The 20,352-nt window shown below is 36.9% G+C and overlaps 1 protein-coding gene across 16 annotated transcripts in view; it reads right to left on the reverse strand.

Moving 5' to 3' along the window:
• The window catches only part of TRDN (triadin), a 235,493-nt gene that overhangs the window by 109,834 nt on the left and 105,307 nt on the right, over positions 1–20,352 (reverse strand). For 14 of the 16 annotated variants that reach the window (XM_063389928.1, XM_063389922.1, XM_063389926.1 and 11 more), the window contains 3 exons: positions 12,530–12,565; positions 11,367–11,429; positions 10,485–10,547 (listed from right to left, as the gene is read on the reverse strand). In XM_063389928.1, coding sequence (XP_063245998.1) covers positions 10,485–10,547; positions 11,367–11,429; positions 12,530–12,565 — 162 coding nt within the window. The remainder of the gene's footprint in view (positions 1–10,484; positions 10,548–11,366; positions 11,430–12,529; positions 12,566–20,352) is intronic. The other 2 variants (XM_063389925.1, XM_063389924.1) reach the window with 1 other exon arrangement.

The following is a 20,352-nucleotide window of genomic DNA, read 5'->3' on the forward strand; positions in this document are numbered from 1 at the left end:
TGGGTAACATGACACAGAAACACCGTGGTGACTTTGCAGCCTCTTTGCAGCCTAGGGTGCAAGAGTATGCATTTTTACAAGAGCAAAGGAGGTGTTTAGGAGCTCAGTTCCCACAGAAAATCAATGGGAGTTATGTGGCTGGCCTGTGACGTGTTTGCATATCCACCAGGTGATATGCTGCATCTTTAGGCATGCTTTGAAATCATACTGTCAATCACTGATGATGATGTAGCATAGAATTCAAATTCCACTGAATGATTTGAGGTTTTGGTATAGAATATGTTTGAACTGCCTTTTGTCTTCTTTCAGGAGTAGACTCCCTTAACAAGCCACATGGAGACCATGGGAATTGCCTTTCTGCTGTGTTTGCATTTCTATTCTGCCAGATTTTTTTCCCCTTCTCCCTCACTGTGAATCTGTTTTTATTTGTCTCTTTTTATCTGTTTGGGGAGATACAATTTGATTTTTACTAAATAGCCATATCTGTCTTGAGGATTTCTGGAAATGTCAATTGGGAAAGCAGGGTTATCTATTTTCCATGGAAGACTAAATTCTTAGAGGATGACTACCAGTCATGTGTTCAGCTTAAAAAGGTTTATAAAATGTCTGTTTTTCCAAAGAACCTGCAAGGCAGTTGTCTCCAGCTGCATTCCTGCACTGACTCGTCACTACATTCTCTTTTCACTCACTGTGTGTGTCTCTGAGGGTTTACCTCTGTAACGCTCAAGGCCAGAACACACCATCAGGCTATCTAGTCTGACATTTTGTTGTCAGAGACTCCTATATTTCAGCTAGGCACCTTTTCAACTGATGTGTATTTTTCATTAGGTAAACAATCATCTTCTGCAGACACCAGGGAAAGAAATATCCACCCTGTGCTGTGGTAGTTTATCACTGTTAGTGTTAAGAACATGCACCTCATTTTTAGTCTGGATTCAGTTAGCTTCAGATCCCAGTCATTCATTCTTGTTTAATTGTCCCTACTATGTTAAAGGGAACTACTGTAGCTGGAATCTTTTTTATTTCTTTTTCTGCAAAGGTACTTAGTATCCACAATAACTAAGTCACCTCTTTCTGAAGATATGAATTGAATACTTTATTTTTCTATGTGACAAAAAAAAAATCCTTCCTTTGTAAGTAACTCAAGTGTGGTGTTTTTTTTTTTTTTTTTTTTTTTTTTTGTTTTTTTTTTTTTTGTTTTTTTTTTTTTTTTTGTTTTGTTTTTTTTTTGTTTTTTTTTTTTTTCTTTCTCCATTTTGGACTTTCAACTTCCAGTCTCTTCAGTGCTTTATAGATGGGTGATGTGTGGCCATGGTCATTGTCCTCTGTTACAAGGTTTATAATTTCATGTCTGTATGAAAAAGTGTCAACCTCAATTTTCCATTCACCTTGTCAGTTTTAAAGCCACCTTCCAGATGTAAATGTAAGTGCCAACATAACATGAGACAGTAGGGAACTGGGCCCCGAGGTTAGAAAGGCTATATTTGGGTGTCACAAGAGAACATAACTCTGAGTAATGGGATAAAATTAAGCAAGGGAAAATTTAGGCAGACTGGAATGAAATACATTTTAACTGTGAGATCTATGAGGTTGTAGAATAATCTTCTGTGGGAATTGATGGAGGCCTAGTTACTTCAGACATTTAGAACTACTTGAACACTTGAAGATATTCTGTAAGAAATTATCCTGCATTGGCAGAAGGAAGGATTCGATGACCTAGTAGGTCATTTCCATCTCATCTTTCTGTGATTTTATTGTACAAAGCCCCACTAACAGGAAATTGTTATCAAAGTCAAGGGATGCCCCCTTAAACCCTGTTTGTGCAAGAGAAAAAAGAGTAAAATGTATCACTTGATGGTAACAGTGCAAGAATCCTAATCTAGCATTTCTATGGGTTAGTAAATGCTACCAGTGCTGATGGCTGTGTGCATAACTTGTGAAAGCATCTACTAATGAAAAAAATGTCAGGAAACTGCAAGTGAATTATGAATAGGATCCAGGAGAAGAGCAGTGGGAAAGGTAAAATCAGAATGGGCCTGACATGCATAATAGGGTCATGAGCAAGTTATTAGTCAGGAACAGATTGGCCTGTAGTAGAGGAGATGAAACCTTGAAGCTGCAGTCATCCATCTGGGAACACTAGGTGCTTTTTATAGGCTTTTGTGTGTAGGCATTGATTCATATAATGATATTATCAATTGGAATCATAATTAAGATGAAATCAGAGCCAGGGGCTTAGCTCGGAGTTGTATAAACCCACAACAAGCCAAACCACTACAGAAATGGTGAACAATCTAGAAGAGAAATCTTGGTGAATATTGGTGAGAAACATCCCAGAGAAGGATCACCCACTTCTAAAGTGCCTAAGTTTCTCTCTTGTTTTCTGTGTGTGCTTTAATGTGGTTTGTTCCTAAAACTGCTCTCAACCCATAACACACTGTGTTTCCCTATTTATTGCTCTTATACGTTTGTCTGTATGAAGAATCACAAAGCAATTCATTGCTTATTTTTTCTGTGGCTTAATTTTTATATTTGTCTCTTCTCAATCTTTCTAAATCTAGCTGCAAATAAATGCAAACTGTAGGTTCCTGTTCTGGGTTCAGCTGAGAGAGAGAAGTAAATTTTCTTTGTAGCAGTCTGTATAATGCTGTGGTTTGGATTTGTTACTCAGACATTGTTAGCAAACCTGAATTTTGGCTATTGCTAAGCAGTGCTTGCATCACAGCTTTTTCTTTTCCCCACTCTGTCTGTACCTCTGGGAGATGGGAAAAGGTTGGGAGGGGACACAGCTGGAACATCTGAACCAAATTAGCCAGAGGTGTATTCACTACCATATAATGCCATGCTCAGCAAGAAAAATTAAAAGTAAAGGAAGAAGAGTGGAAAGGTGTCCTCTGCTCCAACTGGCTGGGCATTGGTCTGCTTGGCAAGGTAGTGAGTGATTATATAATTTGTTTTTCTTCTCTTTATTTTATTTATTAATCTGTCTTTGTCTCAACCCATGAGTTTTCTCACTTTTCCTCTTTCTTTTCTCCTCCCTGTCATGTTGATAAGGGGAGAGTGACTGAGTGGGTGTTTAGCATCTGGCCAGGGTGTTTAGCAGTTGTGTGGGTGTTTAGCAGCTGGCCAGGGTCAACTCAATAAAGTGTTTTTTCATCATTAAAAACAAAAGAAAGGTAAAAAACCAGTCAGACAGGGTTCTACCACTCAAAACTCCTATGTTCTACTTGTTGCAGCAGCCATTCTGAAAACAGATCTGGTCAATCCAAAATGCATCATAGCTCTTATATTTGCACTCCAGTTCCTATGTGACTCAGGTTTTATCTTTTCCTCAACTTTGTTTAATAAACCACAAGAAAATTTCTGAATAAACGTGTTTCTTTTTCTGTATGTGACCAACCACTTTGAAAATACTTAACTTTCTTGTTCTGATTTCACAATGCCATTTTTCCCTTGTAAGCAACCTAAATTGTGACAGTCTCTACATCTCACTGGCAGTTGCAGATCTTACATTGTGGCCTCCTCCTCCACACATCCTCCTCCCATCTGCTGACATGTGTCGTGTGACATCTCTCACACAAGGGAGCATGAGACGCATCACAGTGTCCAAGCTGGGCTGCTTAAAGTTGTCAGACACTCAGCTGGAAATACACTCCTGGCAGGGTAGAGCGAGGAATTTCAAACCCTGCTCTTGAGAGGCAACAGAGATGTCTTCCTACAAATGTGTGCAAGTACAGCCCATTTGCTCATCAGGAAAAACCTAGGATCAACATTTGTATCCGTAATGAAACATTTAATCTATTGCAGTTAGATCAGCCCAAAGACTTTCAGGATGTGTGGTATGCATCTAATTCTCTAGATCAGTGGGTTAGCAAAGAACATTTTTTCCATAATAATAACTTTTGTCATAATGTGTATTTTAATTAGATTTTACTTCTCTGGCAATACTGAAAGTATTTACATTCCAAAATTATTCTTCTGAGAATAGTGTCACATTTAGATGACATTCTAACATATTTCTTCACATGAAAGCAGTAGGATAAACAACATGGGGAGGTAAGTAGTAGATTCATCATTACTTCAGCAAACTCTTTTTAAATAGCCATATTTGAAAGCAAACAAAAAACCCCTCAAGCATATGGATTGAAAGAAAAAGAAAATTTACCACCAGGTGTCAGTAGTGGTTCTTTTATTGTAATGAAAGGCTTAATATTAAGACTGGAAAAGTAGAAGCTGAGCCAAGATAGTCACAAAATTAAATGCATTTTTAAAATTGTTGTTCAGACCAGGAATTTAAAAATGATAGAGGGAATTTCTCTTCCTGCCTCTATAGCGGACAATAAGAAAGAAGATACTATTGGTGTATAAAATGATCTCTTCCCTCCATTTCCTACTAAACCATTGTGCATTTGTTTTATATTACAAGGACTGTCCTTTAAAGAAAATGCATCTGTGGCCAACCCATGGAAAAAGTTGCTGGGACCTGGTCAGTCATGCTTGCTCTTGTCTGGTCACCTCCACTCTGCTCTACCTGCTGCTAACATTCTTCCTCCAAGAATACAGACTTAAAGATAGATTTTCTTGCTGTCTTGATCTCACTGGGTAATTGAGTAGCAGAAATAACCTGGTTATCCCAATTTTGTGGCTGCCATAAGGTACTGTTTTCAACATTTATGTCCAAGATTAACTTTTAGTTTGCTTCTTTCGTGACTGCAGAGAGAGTTCACTTGGTTGTCACAGTGACATAAATAAAATCAACCTTGGTGTCTGTAACTTTAGGCCCCCAGAGGCTTTTCCTATTCAGGAGGCAAAGATTTACTGTGGTATCTAGAGAGAGACATCACCACTGCCCTCCTCTGCTAACACTGCCTGGTGTGAAACACATGACACGGTATCATGCATCATAAATATATCTTTACCATATTAGTATCTTTATCAAGGATCTGGATGAAAGGATCAAGTACCCCTCAGTCAATCTGTGCACAATACCAAGTTGGGCAAGAGTGTTGATCTGCTGGAAGGCAGGAAAGCTCTGCAGAGGGATTTGGGCAGACTGGATCTACAGGCCAAGGCCAATTGTATCGGGTTCAACAAGGCCAAGTGACAGGTCCTGCACCTGGTTCACAACAACCCCAGGCAGTACTACAGGCTGTTGGAAGAGTGGCTGGAAACCTGACTGGCAGTAAAGTATGTGGGGATGCTGGTTGACAGCCAGCTGAACCTGAGCCAGCAGTGTGTCCAGCTGGCCAAGAGGATGGATGGCATCCTGACCTGCCTCAGCAATAGTGTGACCAGCCAGACTAGGGAAGAGATTGTTGTCTACACTTGATATTGCTGAGGCCATACCTTGAAACCTCTGTTCAGTTTTGGGTCCCTCGCTCCAAGAAAGTCATTGTGGTACTGGAGTGCGTCCAAAAAAAGAGATGGTGAAGGGTCTGGACCACAAACCTTACGAGTGGCTGAGGGAGCTGGGTTTATTTAGCTTGGAGAAGAAGAGGCTCAATGTAGGACCTTATTGCTCTCTACAACTACCTGAAGGGAGGTTGCAGGGAGGGATGTGTTGGTGTCTTCTCCCAGATATCAAGCGATAGGACAAGAGGGAATGGACTCAAGATGTTTAGAGGAGGTTTTGATTGGATATTGGTGAAAAAATTCTTCACCAAAAGGGTGATCAAGATCTGGAGCTAGCTGCCCAGGGAAACAGTTGAGTCACCAGCTATGAAGGTATTTGAAAGATATTCAAATGCATAGGGATACAGTTTAGTGTGACTTGGCAGTGCTATATTTATAGTCAGACTCAATATTCTTAAAGGTCTTTCCCAGCCTAAATGATTCTGTGATTTTTGTGGTAGATTCATCCAAAAAATGAGTGTGCAACCACTGCAAGATATTTCCTTTATTTATGGAGCAGTTCCAATGCTCCTTTGTAAGGACTTGTACACTGTTGGGAGTATGCACATAGCAACACAACAAAACGGAAGTCAGATCATGCTCCCTAATCTGGACAAATAGATGTGCACACCAGAGGTGCTCAGGAAGGTGCTTTAGTGTTGTGGCCTTAAAACATTTGTCACCGATGTGATAGAACTGAGGGATTCTTGAATGCTGGTCCTGCTGATAAGTTTTTACGATTTTAGCAAAACCACTTTCTTCTGAGACATCAGCTGCATTGTCTGATGTCTCTGGTTTATCACAAGAGAATTAGTGAAAGTGTACAAAAATTTGGGATCTTTAATCCAGCTAGCATTGGTTTACCTTTCAGAAGATATTTATAAACAGAAGATAAATATGTGGACAACTGGCCTGGATTGCATATCTGTACCCAAATTTCCCTGTGGAGAAATGTGTAAAAGTGGAGAAAAAGACCCTGACTATCTTTCTAAAACAGTTATACTATTTGTTATCAAAAAAATGCAGGAATAACAGGAAGATCATTAATGACAGTTGAAACAAAATTTTAGGTAGGAAATGGTGTGATAATCCAGGCTGAAATTTTTATTACTTTATAAACTCATTTTACCTATGTTCTTTGTTTTAAGAACCAAAACAAAGTGGGAAAGAGTTTGTAACAATCAAAAACAAAGGCTGATGTGAATATAATTTCTAGGAAAGCTGATTCAAGAAGGAGCAGCAAAGCTCTGGACTCTGGGAAAGGGATCATCAGGAAAAAAAATCTGCAAGTATTAGTGCCTGAAAGCATCAGTGTCTGTATATATATATATCTATTCATGTAGGGTTGGACACCAAAGCTTTAAGACAGAGGGACCCTTTTCTCAGTCAGATTGCAGACTGGAGCCCCCTGGGCTGATGTCACCAGGACAAACTTTGGAAGAGCATGGCAAAGGCTTGTATCTGCTGAGATGTAACAACCCCCTTAAAGCAGATTTGGAGATGCAGCTCCTTCTTTATCCAGAGTAGCACTGGATAGATTTTTGTGAAAGGTTTTGAAGTCTGACTGTGCCAAACCCTTGTGTCTGATGATTATGTTTGTTTAAGTTAGACCTCTGAGTTTGTAACAATGGAATTATCTATTTTCAGGACAATTAACACAATGCTTTTGTATGAGCTGAAGGTCAGAGGATTAATGTGGTTTTATCTACAATGCATTTTTAAAAGCTAATTAAGAATCATTCCGTTTGCTCTGTACTAAAGACTGAGAACATTTCGTGTTAGAAGACTCTTGATCCTTTGCAGCAGCAGAGAGAGGGGGGCAGAGAGAGAGAGATACAGAGGGAGAGAGGATTGGAAAAAGAGTGAGCTGGCATGCAAATAAACAAATATATCACAGGAATACAGTTAATGAAGAGCAATAAAAAACCCTCCATTCTGGTAGCAGTAGAGATGAAATTGTGTCTTGGACCAAAGGACCAATCTAAAATATTAATCTGCAAATATATTCAGTATTTGCAATTACAAGCATTCCTTGTTAGAGCAAGAGAGATGGAGAGGAATATAGAGAAGTTCTTCTCTCAAAATATTATTTTAGAAGTGTTTTTGTCACTTAGTGCTTCCAGAGCACCTCTTCCTCTCTCTCTCTTGAGCCTGACAGCCTGTACATGCCACCATTGCTCTATGGGGAATGCTTAACAGGCTCCAGCCAGAGATGAGTCCTCTGGGGAAGGTCTGCAAGGGTGTGGGGCAGCAGTGGGACCTGGGTGTCAGGAGGACCTCAGAGCAGAAGGAGCTGCCCACTGGTATGGAGGTGAGTGTGGGTGGCAGTGAGAAAGCAGCTTGCCCTGAAAACCCCTTGGTGTCATGGATTGTAAAGGGCAGGTGAAGCAAAATGAGACACAAATCAGAGACATTCAGAGGCAATGCAAGAGTTTGAAAACCAGGGCGAGGAGTTTATTTTCAACGCAATGGCCTCTGCCTAGCCTTTTAAAGGGAAAAGTAAGAAAATTTGAAGCTGTTCCTTGCTTTTGGATGTTTATCTATTCTGCTGATTCAAGGGCTCACAGGTTGATTTTCTGTGTCTGTCCAAATTATGAAAAGACTATCAGACCTCGAGGTGCCTCATTTTTAAACTATGGGCTATGCACTACAATTCTGTTGATCAAATACAGCAATTATTTCAGGCTCAAAACATTTTAGGGATAGCAATGGCTGCTGCCAATCAAAGGTAGAAAGTGCATACGCATTCAAAGAAGAAGCTGAAAGAGGAATAACAGCAATATGTGTATCTAGAATACATTATGGATTACCATCCTCTTACACAAAGGCTAGTAAACTTCAAAAATGCAGCAACCTACAGAGCTAATAAAAAAGACAGAAATGTGCAGATATCTTGGTTTGTCTAATTTGTGTCTTTCTAGCATTGGTAGGATGACTCATTGGATTTAGAAACTGCTTGTGAAGATGAACATATTAATGCCTTTATGCTGCAGCTCTGCTATAAAATGTAATCTTTTACAATTCTGTATTCTCAAGTGAAATACAAGCTTAGAAACAGAATAAAATTACAAAAGATATTTGAATTGCTAGCTTATGTTCTTTTTAAACCTGTGTTTATACATTAAAATATGCACCTTAACTAGGAAAAGAATATTCTCTTTCATCCCTTTTCCTTCTCCAGTGTGTACAATTCTCTACTATAAAAGACATATTTAAATATGGGGCTACCAGTATAATTGTCCCAGGTAATCTGTGCTTTTTTATATTTTCCCAAACATAAATTAATATTTTTCTTCCCATCCATAAATGCTTGAATAGGAAAACTTGTGCAGACCACATATGATTCAGTGGCAAAGAAACCTGTTGCTTATTGCAGTCTAGATATGTAACACATAATATTAGTAAACAGTGGGATAAAGATCCTTTCAGCTTTTGATAACATTCAACAGATTTAAATAATTAGAAAACAGAGCACAAGGCTTGCCTTGAGGACACAGTAAATATAGCCTTGAATATTTACCTCCTATTTTGAACCTTTCTCCTTGGCTTTAGGCAATACACTAATCTACAGAAAGGTTAATCTGAGTACTTGAGGGCTTGTAAAATGTTATATAGAAAGTGACAGATAAAGCACCAGTTTGAATCAGTGTTTCTAGGTATTCATATGGTGACCAGCCACTAGGCTGAGCATTTTGTTTCTCCTTGATTTTAATGAGACAGTTTTGCAGGCTGTGTCACTTACTGGAGACACTTCTGCATTTCTGCATTAAATATACTTGCAGGTTTACTGAAATAATAGGGAAGAAAAAAATACAGTATTTTTAGGGTAAACAAGACCTAAATTGCTAATTTCTAATCTTACTGAAATATTTATATTTTTATGCACAAAACAAGAAATTAGGTTTAGGATATTCACTACCTTTACCTTTTAAAAAATTATTTTCTGGTCATGAGTAAAAATTCAGAAAATAACCATCTATTTTCTCCCTCACTTAGTAGTTTGATATGGTAATATTTCTGTTTATTACTTAAAATGATCTGTATTTGTAAAATAATTAATAGAAAATATATGCTCTCCATTCAGTCTCTGCCATGTAGCCTTTGAAATTAGTTATGTTCCTGATAGATTTAGTGTATGAGTGAAAGCAGTTTGTAATTTATTTGTAAATATATTTGTATTTACAAGTTAATTATATTTGTCAAAGTACCGTACCAAGATCATAGAACAGAAAATTACTTGTATTATATATAATAAATATGTATCTAATCTAATCTAATCTAATCTAATCTAATCTAATCTAATCTAATCTAATCTATAAATACAATGCATATATGTATATATAAATATAAAAATATGTGGCGGTGCATTATTTTTAGTTTATTATGATTTCATATTTGTTGTAATAACTCAGTTTTGTGTACCCCATTTTCCTTCTTTATGTGCCCTTAATTTAGTTCTATGTACCCCTATCCCCCTCATTAGTATTCCTTTGTCTCCTTCAGTTGCTTTAAGTTATGCGTGCACCTGTTATGTTATGTGACTTTCAGTTGTCTGTCTATTATCTTTCCCGCCTTGTGTAAACCCATCCCACACATCCTGGATTGGTTTCTGTTAGTTTTACCCGCGGATGCAACACCCAAGATACAGACCCTAATTGGTTGTTTCAAATTTACCGCTCCCTTTACCCCTCCCCTAAGCCTGTTGTATGAAACCCACTGCCCAAGCCCTGCTCGGGGCTTCTTGGGGTGTTGTCTTTTAGTTGCTCATCTCCTTAATAAACCTCTTCAGTTCACCCCAAGACCCGTCTCACCTCCACTCCATCTCTGCTTCCGAAACAGACACTGCCGAGAACATCGGAGTCCCCAGGGGGGAAGGTATCACACCCCTGGCCGCTGTGTGCCCTGGGACTGAAGAGAGTCACACACCGCGACAAAAATATACTGTGATACATCTGCATCTGTCTATCTGTATCTCCACTTGGATTCTTGAATGATAATGAACTACATACACCCTTATCTCAAATGCTTAAAACTTGAAAGTGCTTACATTAGTCAGATAACACTGCAGAGAAAGTCAGAGTTCAATTTCTTACCTGCTTTTTTAATTTCAGGGACAGCTGTCTTCTCATGAGCTTTCTCCTTTTTTCCTGTTTTTTCTAAGATTTAATTAAAAGAGAGTAATTTGATGTGCTAGAACTCTGAATCATACACTCAAATATTCAGTCAACCAAGTCCTGGTGGGTACATACTGAAAAATATTACTTATTTGGGAGTTCAGATTATTCCTTCATAGCACTTGCACCCAACTAGCCTTAGAGGAATCAGCTGAAAATGAAAATTAATCAGTATGCATCAACTATGGATGATTTGGACCCTTAATAATTCATCAAAAGTTAGGCAAAAATCATCAGTGCATGAATGTAGCACCTTTTAGCCTAAGTTCCAGTAGCAATGAGATCATTAAAAAATAATGAATGACTTAAATATTTTGCATGAAGCAACATTTTAGCCAATTTTAGATGTTTTTCTGAAAATGTATGATCAAAATATTATTTAAATGGATACCATAACTTTTCAGTTTGGTCACTGTAAGTTTCAGTGGTGATTCTATAAAATAAATAGATCTACCTCACCTTCAGAAACTGATGTACCATGAATTGAGTGATATCTTCCATGAGTTTTGTGTATTGCTGTATAACTATGTTCTGTTGTATATGGACTCCATTAAATTCTTTTAAAAGCCACTAAACAGGACATTTAATTTGTCAGAAAATGAGTTTAGGAAATACTGGATGCCGAACACATTGGCCATGAGATACCGAAGAAGTAGAAACACACAAAGAGTGACTGAGCAACTAAGAGAAGGACAATACAGCCAGAAGCACAGGATTAATCTAACAGAAAACAATGAGAAATGAGGCAGAAGTGTGAGTAAAAACAGAATGAGGCCAGTAGTAAATGTTTCCAAACCATACCTTTCGTCTTAGTTTCAGTTGTAGTCTTCTTTTCATCACTCTTTTTCTTCTCCTCTTTTTTCTCTAAAAATGGAAATTGAAGTTCAGCTGTCTACTTTTATACAGAAACACACAAATTTATGTACGCATATATATATGTATGTATATATGTATGTATATATATACTTGGGATGGGGAATCCACTAACTGCATCATGTTCAAGATTTGATAAGCTGGTCACTTATTACCAGCAGCTCAGAAATGCAGCTTAATGCCCAGAGAGTGCATTTGGTGCTAAGGATAAAACTGGAACAAACATGCACACCAGATTATTACTTAATTGCTAATTCAAGAAACTGTGCCCATTAACCTGCTGTAACTATGAGTTTATTGTGGTGACTCAATAGCCATGCACCTGTTCTGCTTTTTTTGTAAGACCTGATTGAATGATAGCAAAACTTGCACGTGGTACTTGGGAACAAGTGTAGATTGCCATGAAAACCCTGTATATACAATATACTTTTATAAAACTTTTTATTAATTGAATCTTTGAAGCTGTCATTACAGGACTTCTGGTACTCATAGAGTTGTTCAAGCACCATCTACAAAACAATGTGACATTATTTCAAAAGAATCTGCCTCTATTTTGGCAGCCATTTGGGCAACAGTAGAAATAAGGAGAATATTTTTTCCTTTTTTAAAACAAGCTACAACAATTTAATTACTTATGAATGTTTTGAATTAGAAAATTGAGTGTTCGGTAGGGGATATGAGAAAGTTATAATTCTTATTTTTCCTTTTGGAAATTAATCTCATTTTTGATGGGAAAGAACACAAGAGTACAAGAAAAGCTTGTACTTAGAGCTAATCTAAGGGCCTTTTTAATTGTTCATCCATGAAAAGCCAAATTTGTTACCTTCAGTTTGTGCTGCATGGTTTTAGGTGTTGATATAGTTAGTGAAACTGTAGTTTTCTTTCTGTCATCTTTTACTGTCACAAATGTGGGTAAGAAACTAAGTTTTATTTTCTTATAAAAGATAGAACCATAAGACTTTAAGCAAGAGTCTTTTCTTTAATTGAAAAATATTTAAGATATAGAAATATTTTCAAATCCAAGAAACAAATATACTCCTGTCTCTTGCATAAAAATAACATGAAGGAAAAAAAAAAAAAGACAAACTTACTTTTCATATCTCTAGGTACTACAGTAGACTTTTCTTCTGCGTGGAAAAAATGCAAACAGGGAAAAAATGAAATTAAAAACTTAAATTTTATCAACCAAAAGAAATATGTGTGTTTGAGTTTTGAAAAATTGAAAAAATTGCTGGGTTTATAGAGTATCTGAATTCCCCTGTCTATACATGTTGAATTCACGAATGAAGTTACTTTGCCTATTGTGGAGGCAATGTATTTATCGATATTCAGGGTCTCCTCAAATTATACTTCTTCTAATTTTTTGTCCGTTGGTTTTAATATTAAGCAAAATATAGATGTGTTCCACTACTTTCTAGTTTTAAAAAGATTTGTTCAATGTGTTTCCCTTGTTATTGCCTTCAGAAAATTCTCACATGGGTTCTATAGAATGTTTCTCTCAGAGTTTTATGTGCTTAATTATTCCTGCTGAAACTGAGCACGCTACAGTTTCAAGTACAAATGTCTTGTGAGGTTTCTTAGGTATGTGTGGAGTATCAGAGTAGTGCTCATCCTACACTAACTTGATTGGGACTTCACTTTTTTTGTAATGTAATATTGATATTGTCTCTCTGTCTCTCACTGACACACTTCTCCAGAGACTGTTCCTGTCCAGTTGAAATGGAAGTCTCTTCAGTTTAAGATTCCACAAAAGCTGTTCCTGTGCTGCCCATGAATCTTCAATGGATTATTTCCATTATTTCCATGTAATGTAGATCTCTAATTTCTAAAATGTGGTTCAATTATTTGCAAACTCTGCCTTAAGTAATCAAAACTGTTGAACATACTGTGTGTCATTTACTGACAGAAAAGACCTTCCTTCTGTCTTCCTTCCATGAGACTTTGCTCATAATAACTAGAGGCTGAAGTCCTGCTGGGACTTCTGTAATGTCCATTTTTTCCCTGAATGCCTCAGTTCTGGTGAGTTAGATTGATTTTTTTGGTTTTGTACATTTCTGGTGCTAGATGATACACAAGAATAATTTGTAAGCCCAAGGTTTTACAACAAGATTCTCTTTAATCTGAGACCATTTCTGCCTTTGAATTTGTAGCAATTTGCATGCCACTGGGGCCCCAAAAAGCTCACATGAAATCTGCCTTAAGTTTCATAGGTTCAGAGCCATATGCATCTTGAAAACCACAAGCTGAAGCACAGAGCTTTGAGAAGTGAAGCTTTGTAAGGAAGTGGCAGGAATTTTCACTGACAATAACCCAAGCAGAGATGATGGCGTTCCTAGCTGCAGAATCTTCATTGTCATGTCATTCCACCAATTTATCCCACTGACATAATTTTCTTCAATCAAGCACTCAAGTTGCATTATTCAGAGTGTCCAGGCAGCTTTGAGATATCTATATTTATTATGAAATTTCTGGGGAATGATTATATTGAAGTATTAAAGGACTGTGGCCCCTATTTCTCAAAGAAATATAATGAAAGATAAGCACTCTTGCTCGTCTGAGAAAAACAGTCACTGAGCTTCCATTCACATCTCAGCTACATCTAGCCCCGCTGATGCCTCTCACAGCTACCACTGAGAGAAATTTTTGCAAATGAGAACGATGGACTTGGTAAATGAGTACTATGGAGAGAGCTATTTCTGACTTAAGGAAGTAATGCCATTTCTTGAATAAATTTATTTCCTCTCAATTTGAGAAGCTCACATTTAGAATGTTGCATATTAAGTGTATATTTAACACCAGCAAAACTTGTAATATCTGAAGCGGTAAATGTAGTGGGCTCTATGCAGATATGTACACAGCTAAATTAAGAGGCAGAGCAAATAATTAAATAGGAACTTAGGCAGTCTTTTGCACTGTAAAATATGAACTCCATCTGTTAATTGAAAGTACTTACTTTTTTAGCAAGGAACAGTTACAGAACTACAAAGGACCAACTGCACAGAGACCATAATATGCACAAATTGCGGGTTACACAAGGAAACACAAGGTGCTTTTGAGGATTTGGCATTGACCACAATATGACATTCAAGTGCAATTAACTATTGAACAATCTATTCTTATTGCTACTGTTTCTTGATAATGTAATTAACAGGATTTTTTTCACGAGTAGCATTAGTCCAGAGCCACATTTCATGGACAGTGTGAGACAGTGTGAGACATCACCTTTAAAAGACTGCAGTGCATTTATAAGAATGAAATAGGGATATATGCAGCTGGAAGAGTACATGACAGAATCAGTCAGCAAGGCCAGGAATGGACTTTTCATTTAGTCAATTTTTTTTCTGTAGACTCTATGCAGAACTTGAGCTTTATGTAGTATAAGAAGGAGACCAGTGAACATGAGTATTGTCAATTAAAGCAATACTGAGTGGGACATTCAGGTAAAAAATTATACCAGGGTTAAAAAAAAAAAACAACAAAAAAAACTAAACCAAAACAACAACAACAACAACAACCCAAACAAACAAACAAACAAACAAACAAACCCAAAAAACAAACAAACAAAACAAAACAAAAACAAAAACAAACAAACAAAAAAAAACAAAACCACACACACAAAAAAAAAAAAAAAAAAAAAAAGCAGCATAGAAAGCATAGAATAATTTTCTTGCAAAGTGGCTGGATTGAGCTGAACAGCCCTTGAAGCAAAGAAACCTCTGAGATGGAATTATTTGTTTTTTAATAAGGGATGAACAACCGAGGCCAGTAGAAATCCAAGTGAAATTCAACAAAGACCAAGAAAGGGATGTTTCAATACGAATTTCCTCCACCTATCTTGACAACATCATTGAGTTATTCTCACTGGAGAGCAGCTAATTCTTGGACAATGGTGGGAGGGGAGATAACAGAAGCATGCTAACAACGCAGCACTTGAAATCAGGCCTGGTAAGATCAGCGTGCTACTCAGCCAGTGCTGAGTGGAATCTAAATTTAGGGATGCACATGTGTTACAGGGCATAGTGTCACAGGAATGCTGCACAGGAACTAGAAGAAGAAGGTGCTCTTAGAGCTTCTTTACCATATTGCTCCAAGTGGTCCACGTTCATATGGAAAGTCTGATTCTGGAAGGAATTGTCAGCTCACCCCATCCCATCTGAGAAACTGAGGTAAGCAGGGAAGCAAAATATAGCCACAGTTTCCTTCTGGTGGAGAGGCATGCATATAGCAAACACTAACTAGTGGGACTGAATGCCAGAAATTTGGAGGTGGTTTGGTCCACCATTAGCTTTCCAAAGTTTAGATCCTTACATGAGACTTATCTGCATTTGTCTAAAACCCTGTGGTCAGGAAATCTCAGGAGGAAAGCTGCTGTAAGAGACTTTAGATATTTATTACCTGACTTTGTGAAATGCTACAACAGCTTTTCCTGCCTACAGATTCTAGTCCTGGCAGAACTCAGGAGCAGCAGAGACACATGTATACTCAATGACATACAAAATAGAACAAAACAAATGTTAATTAAGATTTTCCTGAGAAACCATATTTCAGACTGAACACAGTGACTTTATTCCAGATAAAACTCTACAAGCAGCTTTCATTTTTCTACCAGCAGCTCTGTATACCTTAAGCTGTCATTGGCATAATTTTAAAAGACCATTCAAACAAAGCACAAGCTGCATTTTTCTTTCCTTATTAATTTTGAAGGGATTTCAGCTGCTCTTTGTTTTATTTGGTGACTGAAATCCTTTCTCTCCTGGTCTCAATAAAAGTTCTGCTGTTGATTTCAGTGGGAGTTGGCTATCTTTTTAAATTTTAAAATAACTCCTTGCATTTCAGTTTTTGATGATACTACTTTTCTTTCCCCTTATCTTGTTGCTTAGAGTAGAGACTGACTGTGACTGGTCAGTTGCACTTTCAATTCTAAACAATTTAACACTTATTCACAAAATAGGATCCCCCACGGCTTACAAAGCTTTTGGAGAAATGAATAAATAACGCAAAGAGATATTTCTACTTAGTTTAGGATGTCATGGAAATTCATGGAAACTTTTAACATTAAATCTAAATTTCAAGTAAAAATTGACCTTAGCTGTCTCTTTGAAAGTAACAATAATAAACAAAATCTCTTTCTGCGGTAAGAGAGTCCTTGTTTGTCTGGTTACTTTCTCTGTAGGAAATAATTCTGTCTTGATTCAGCCAAATTACCTAAAGGCCAAGAAAGATCAAAGAAACCTAAATAACATTAATCTAAAGTTCCTAAAGTTCTTAGAATTTTTTCTGTTCATATACAAACACATACACGTGCAGGTACCCATGCACACACATGCTCTCTCTGACTTACAGGTGAGTGCTTTGGCCAAAATGAAGTGCATTTATTTGCAAAGCTCTGTTTAAATGACCCTTTTTTTTTTTTTTTTTTTTTTTTTTTTTTTTTTTTTTTTTTAATTATTATTATTTTTTCCTTTTTTTTTTTTCTTTTCTGCAGAGTAATGAAATACAATTTCTTTTCATATTGGGCAAGTGAAAGACTCTCAGGGCACACAGATCACTGGAGATATAGCACACCCTGAAGGCCTAGGAAGTCTCTCCAGCTCGACTTTGCTTTTTTGAAACTGCTTCAGTGTTTTCAAATCCCAGTCTGAAACACTCTTTGGCAGCTGTGGAGATTGCTTATGGAGATATTTTTGAGGTCTGCAGAATCTATGCAACAGAAATATCATGCTTGAAATTCCTAATGCTTTCATGTGACCTACATAAATGTTTCTTATTTCTTCCTCTAGTGGTTATAGACTTCTTTTTCGTGGCTCTGTTGCATTAAGCACCACAACTCCTTGTTAATAGCATGGGCCATATGTTACGTTCACTAAACAGCACAGTGTGGAGTAAAGGAATAAAAATACAAGTGAGATGAAGCCAGAGTATGCACAGCAAGTCAAAAAAGAGAACAGACCAATTTCCATAACAAGACCAGCAGTAGAAACTCCACTGGACAATGGTTAATGGTAAATATAATGCAAATATGATTATGATGAATAATTAAATTCCCAGGGGAGCACTGATTTTTTTATGGTACGACCTTTACTAGTGAGAGCCAAATCAACACAGCTGAGGTGCCTTGGCTAGCCTGCTCCCTCCTTGTGACTGACATTCCTACGGGACAACAGGAATTAAAGTCAGGAGCAATTCTGTTACCAGTGCTGGGAAGGGTTTTGCTGATACTTTTTAAGGGGCATGCTTTTGAACGTGAATGTATGAGATTTAATAATGGGATGATGAGGTTATGCAGGACCTCTTTTGTAAGAGTCTCCTTTTTCTTTCCAAAGAAACACAGGAGTTCTGCCTTAGAAAGCCCAGATTAACTTAATCCCAGTAAGTATTTCCCATTTGCGGGTGCAACATATGCAAAAGACTGTTGTTTTTCTATAACACTATGAAAAATTAAAATAATCTTCAGAGGTATTTATTATGTTTTATTGGGTAGACTTTGGTGAATATTTATTTTCAAATGTATACTCTAACATTTTAAATTATTATTATAAATGATGAGAAAATATAATAAGACATCTGATCAAAATGTACATATCTTTATACATATTTTTTCTTACATTAGTAAGCTTTCCTCTCATATCTGTTTAAATTTTTGTATTTTATAATAGAAAAAAGTAGCGCAGAAGAGCCTCATGTCATTAAGGAAAATGTTAAGGGCTTTCTGAAACAGTGAATATTTAGGGTTTTTTCATCATTGCTAAATCATTAGAATTTACTGCCTATATGTCTAATTTATACCATTAAATAGTTCGCTTTGAAACTCTGTTCATATTATTTTAAAGGTTTTACTGTCTTCAGTACAGACTCATGGAAACATAAGGCCCATATTTCTCAAAAAACTCATTATGCTGTATATACAGCAATGCATTAAAGCTAACTAAACTGTTCATCTATTAACCTAGATTAAACCTAACACATTGTATTATGATCTTTCTAATAGGAATATTTTTCTCTTTTTTTCTGTTTTTATTCTCTCTTGGATTAAAATTTATCAGAAAAATGGATTTTCATCCACTGTTCATGTCAGTATTATTAAGAATATCCCAAATGGGGAGAAAATTTTCAAAATTGTGCATTTTTTTAAAGGGTTCTGTTGTGTCTTGAATCACAATCTCTCACTGAAAGGATTTTTTTTAAGGGTAATTGATTCTACTGTATAAAGGGAAAACAGATCTTTTTATAGAACAATCCATGTACAGAAAAGAAGGCAGACATTGACAGACAGAAGCAGATTGATTTGTACAAGATTTATACATTCCTGTACATCAAGGGAGCTTTGTCAAAGTTTGTATTGACTTTAGTAATTTAGATATTCTTGGTTATATCCCCCAGTGTTATATTCATGAACAGAGATATAGATTAGAAATTCTTCTTGAGACAGTCGGATAGTGTACGTTCTACATAGCAGCATAGATTGCCAATTTAGCCTCCGCAGGAGTTTTGAGCTAAGTTAAACAGATTTCACAGAAACTCTCTTTATTGCAGTCTACAAAATTTGTAATTAGAGGATTCAATGACCTAGAGAAAATACTTTTTTTCCTCATAGATTCTCTGAAGATATTACGGACACTTTTTTTTTTTGGCCTCTCTTAATATCACAGATACCACCAAGATGGCAAGGAACACACAGTATTCTTCATTCAGGGAAGGGGGATATTTGAGAGCCTGTCATGATTCATTAACAGATCAGAATGGTTATGTTGATGACTCTTCCATGATAAGTGGTCTCCCACTGAAAGATACAGGAGCAGATTTTTAGGACAATATAACTTGGAAAATCATACTCAGATACAATGCTGTTCGTTTTTTTTTTTTTGTGATACGGTGCTCTTCGGAGTGGTAAAAAGCGTAGGTCTGCTTGAGATCATATCACAGAATCATTAGGTTGGAAGAGACCTCCAGGATCATCAAGCCCAACCCAACCCTAACCTCAACTAAACTATGGCACCAAGTGCCACATCCAGTCTTTTTTGAAACACATCCAGGGATGGTGAATGCACCACCTGCCCAGGTAAACCACATACATTAAGAGTCTTTCCAACAGGAGAAGGATTTTGATACAGGCTTCTCACAAAGGTGCTGTGGTCTTGGGAGAAGGCAAAGACATGCTATATTGGAACAATTAACATGAAGATTCACTGATAACTGGCTAAGCCTCTGATGTTAATTTTTACACTTGTCTAACTGTAGCATCTTCCTGAGTGATTACAATGCCATGTCAGAGAGGGAAACATGGGAGGACTATCGGAAAGGAATATCCTTTTCTTGTGAATATGGAAATGGAGGAAGGTAAAAATTGTTTAAACTGAGCAAAAATTCAAGACTTAAGAGAGACAATCACAGAGAAACAATATACACTACAGAGGAGTTTTAGGATGTCAGTGAATAACAAAATAAAAGACATCTGGAGTTAAAAGAGGTGTGGAAGACTACAGGCAAGGAAGAAGAAGGATATTAAAGCCAAAGTTCAAATAGCTATGGAGAACTGATCTGTTCAAATTACTGGTGACACCAATGTCCTGACATGGCAACATCATTGTCAGCCGTGCTGAGAGTACTACTTCCAAGTACTTGTGAAAGCTCCATAAAAAGATAAGATAAAAAATTTAAAATTAGTTCTTTACTTCCTAGTTAACCAAACAAGGTTTATAAGCTTGAAATACGAGTAGATGTTATATATCAATGCGTTTATCCTCACAAATTCTTTTACCTTCTTTCTCTTGTTGACTGTTACAGGATCCTAAATTTTGTTTTATTGTTCTCTTCTGTTGGTGATCTGAAAACTCAAACTCTTTGTTGAAGATTTAAGGTAAGATCTTTGAAAAAGCCAACCAACCATGAAATAGGAGAGCAATGATCTGTTCTT

Source organism: Prinia subflava, chromosome 2, assembly GCF_021018805.1.
Source record: "Prinia subflava isolate CZ2003 ecotype Zambia chromosome 2, Cam_Psub_1.2, whole genome shotgun sequence".
NCBI classification, from domain to species: domain Eukaryota; kingdom Metazoa; phylum Chordata; class Aves; order Passeriformes; family Cisticolidae; genus Prinia; species Prinia subflava.